Genomic DNA, 3,459 nt, shown 5'->3' on the forward strand with positions numbered 1-3,459 from the left:
ACCACCACCACCACCACTATAGTGTCATTCCCAGCAAAATTTCATTCCTGTCACAGAATGAAGAATGGAGGTAAATATTTGACACAGATATCCTCCTCCTCCTCCTCCCCTCCCCTCCCCTCCTCCTCACATGCATACATACACGTACATACATATATGCATGCATATACACATACATTCATGCATGCATACATACACACACGCATACGTACACACACATACATACATAGATGCATGCATACATACATACACACATACATATATTTATGCATACGTACATACATAGATACATACATGCTGACATAATACATACATACATGCATACATAGATTCATGCATACATACATGCATACATGCTTACATACATACATATATAATGCATACATACATATATACATTCATACATACATGCATACTGATATACATATATCCCCAACTCAAATTGACATAGGTTGGAGATTAAGAGAGAGAGAGAGAGAGAGAGAGAGAGAGAGATATGTAGGTTAAGACTGGAAATAGAAGCCCACTGACCTATGTAGCCAAACACGAGAGCCAAAAGGTTGGAGAGAACATCATTTCGTTGGTCCAGAGCGATAGCCTGGACTGTGGGACTGTTCACACGACGGCAGGCAATAAAAAGACCGAATTTGGTAACTGAAATAAAATGACAGGAATAATAAAAACGAAATTACTAAAGAAGACCCCTAAAATATTTAGAAAACAACAAAGTTAATTTTATAAATAGGAACAGGATTCTTTGCATCTGGTGAATAAATGGATATACAGGAACAGGATTTGTTGCTATGAGTGACTATAATAATGGAGACTATATAGACATATAGCCATAGGATGTGTTGCTATTAGTCATCATCATCATCATCATTTTTTAATGTCTGCTTTCCATGGGTTGGACCGTTTGACTGAGGACTGGCAAGCCAGAAGGCTGCACCAGGCTCCAATCTGATCTGGCTAGGTTTCTACAGCTGGATGCCCTTCCTAATGCCGACCACTCCAAGAGTGTAGTGGGTGCTTTTTACATGTCACCAGCATGGGGGCCAGTCAGGTGGCACTGGCATTGACCACGCTTGAACGGTGCTTTTTATGTACCACCAGCATGAGTGCCAGTCAGGCGGTACTGGCATCGGCCACGACAACAATTTCACTTGACTCAACAGGTCTTCTCAAGCACAACATATTGCCCGATGATTGATGGGTACTCTTAAATGGGCTGGTTATGCAACACTGGCATAGGTCATGGCTACAATCTCACTTGGCTTGCTGGGTCTTCTCAAGCACAGCATATCTCCAAAGGTCTTGGTCGCTTGTCATTGCTTCTGTGAGGCTCAACGTTCGAAGGTCATGCTTCACCACCTCATCCCAGGTCTTCCTGGGTCTACCTCTTCCACAGGTTCCCTCCAATGTTAGGGTGTGACACTTTTTCACACAGTTGTCTTCATCTGTACGCAATACATTATCCTACCAGCACAGTCGTCTCTCTTGCACACCACATCTGATGCTTCTTATGTCCAACTTTTAACTCAGGGTGCTTCCCAACCACATGGTTCCGGGTTCAGTCCCACTGCATGGCATCTTGGGTAAGTGTCTTCTACTGTAGCCTCAGGCTGATCAAAGCCTTGTGAGTGGATTTGATAGATGGAAACTGGAAGAAGCCTGTCATATGTATATATTTATATGTCTCTGTTTGTCCCCCCACCATTGGAGAGAGAGAGAGAAGCATACACAGACAGAGAATATGGGTCTATATGTTAACTCTAAAAATTCTCATTGTCTTTTGTTGTTCTTCAACTTGGATTAGTAATATGGTAAACATCTTACCTATGGTTGAGAGAAGAATGCCAATAGTTTCAAAATCAACTGATGGGATGTTATTGGACTGTTCGATGAATTCAACGATTTTCTGCACCGATTCCAAAATCAGTTGCAAAGCTGCAAAAGACATGATTACAGACAACATAATAATGCTGATTGGCTCCAGTTTTGTTCGACCTGAAATATACAGAAAACAAATTTGGCTTCAGTATAATCCTAGATTAGTTCTCAACAGAAAATAGATAAATAAATGCTTTATGGTTGTACTCCAGCATGACCACAGACACACACCTCTGGGTGTGTGTGTGTGTGTGTGTGTGTGTGTGCATGTGTATTTATATATATATTTATATAGACATAGATATACATAAATAGATACATACACGTACACACATACACACACACACAGCGTTCCAGTATGACCACAGCCACATGCTGAAGCATAAAATAATAAATAGAAAAATAAATGTACACCTTATTGGCTGCATATTCCTAGTGTATGCGTTTTGTTTATTCATTCAATTTGCTGTGGGACAGCATCCAGGAGATGCTTCCTACATGACACCTGAATATCACCGACCAGGTGAGACAACTCACTTCAGAATCACTGAGAATGGTAGATATCAATATTTTGCCATTTTCCAGGCTTACCCATACCATGTACTCAGACCATCGTGAAATGAAGTGAATTGGTGATCTGTGATTTATACAAGGTGGTATCAAAATGTTCCTGGACTAGTTCTGTAGCATGCCAACAGATGGCAGCACATAGTTGCATAAATAGTGAGAGCTAGCAGTGACCTTCATGAGGCAATGTACTAAGTGATATCACTGTGTTTACTTCACAAGTTGTGAAATTTGTGCTTTTTGTGATCATGTAGGCTGTAGTCTGTGATTTTTGTCATGAACAGGAAGTTGGAACAAAGAGCCAACATGAAACATTGTGTAAAACTTGGGAAGTCTGCTACAGAGACATTGAGAATGCTTTGGCAAGCTTATGGCGAGGAGGCAATGGGTCATATGCAAAATATATTCAATGTTTTTATAAGTCAATATCATGTTCTACTGTGTTAGCAGTGCTCTTACAGATAACCTTAACAAGTGATGTAAGAGCACTGCTAACACAGTAGAACACAGTATTGACAGATGAAAACAATTAATATACTTTGTTGTGTATTATGGCCACACAACGAAATACAGTGTCCCAACAGGTCATTAATATTTACATACCAGCTTCCAGGAATGTTTTGTTTTTATTTTTTTCTTCTTTTTTTATTTGTTTCAGTCATTTGACTGCGGTCATGCACCACCTTTTAGTTGAACAAACCGACTCCAGGAATTATTCTTTGTAAGCCTAGTACTTATTTTATTGGTCTCTTTTGCCAAACCACCAAGTTACGGGGATGTAAACACATCGACATCGGTTGCCAAGCGATGGTGGGAGGACAAACATATGCACGTATATATATTTCGTTTTTGGATTTGGTTTGCAAGATTCTTTATGTGAGTTTGTATGTCTGTTGTGTCTGGGGAGAGTAATTCCCTTTTAGTGCTTTATAATTTAACACATTCACTGGTTGGAAATTTTACCAGTGAGTGTGCTAAATTATAAGGCACAAAAAGAGAATG

The 3,459-nt window shown here is 39.9% G+C and overlaps 1 protein-coding gene across 2 annotated transcripts in view; it reads right to left on the reverse strand.

Annotated features, from left to right (window-relative positions):
• LOC106883972 (uncharacterized) overlaps nucleotides 1-3,459 on the reverse strand; it is a 22,898-nt gene that overhangs the window by 4,625 nt on the left and 14,814 nt on the right. The window contains exons 6-7 of one of the 2 annotated variants that reach the window (XM_014935132.2): nucleotides 1,837-1,947; nucleotides 532-654 (exon numbers count right to left, since the gene is read on the reverse strand). In XM_014935132.2, the coding sequence (XP_014790618.1) occupies nucleotides 532-654; nucleotides 1,837-1,947 (234 nt within the window). Of the gene's footprint in view, nucleotides 1-531; nucleotides 655-1,836; nucleotides 2,008-3,459 lie in introns of both variants that reach the window. The other variant, XM_014935131.2, reaches the window with a different exon arrangement.

This window comes from Octopus bimaculoides, chromosome 26 (assembly GCF_001194135.2).
Source record: "Octopus bimaculoides isolate UCB-OBI-ISO-001 chromosome 26, ASM119413v2, whole genome shotgun sequence".
NCBI lineage: Eukaryota > Metazoa > Mollusca > Cephalopoda > Octopoda > Octopodidae > Octopus > Octopus bimaculoides.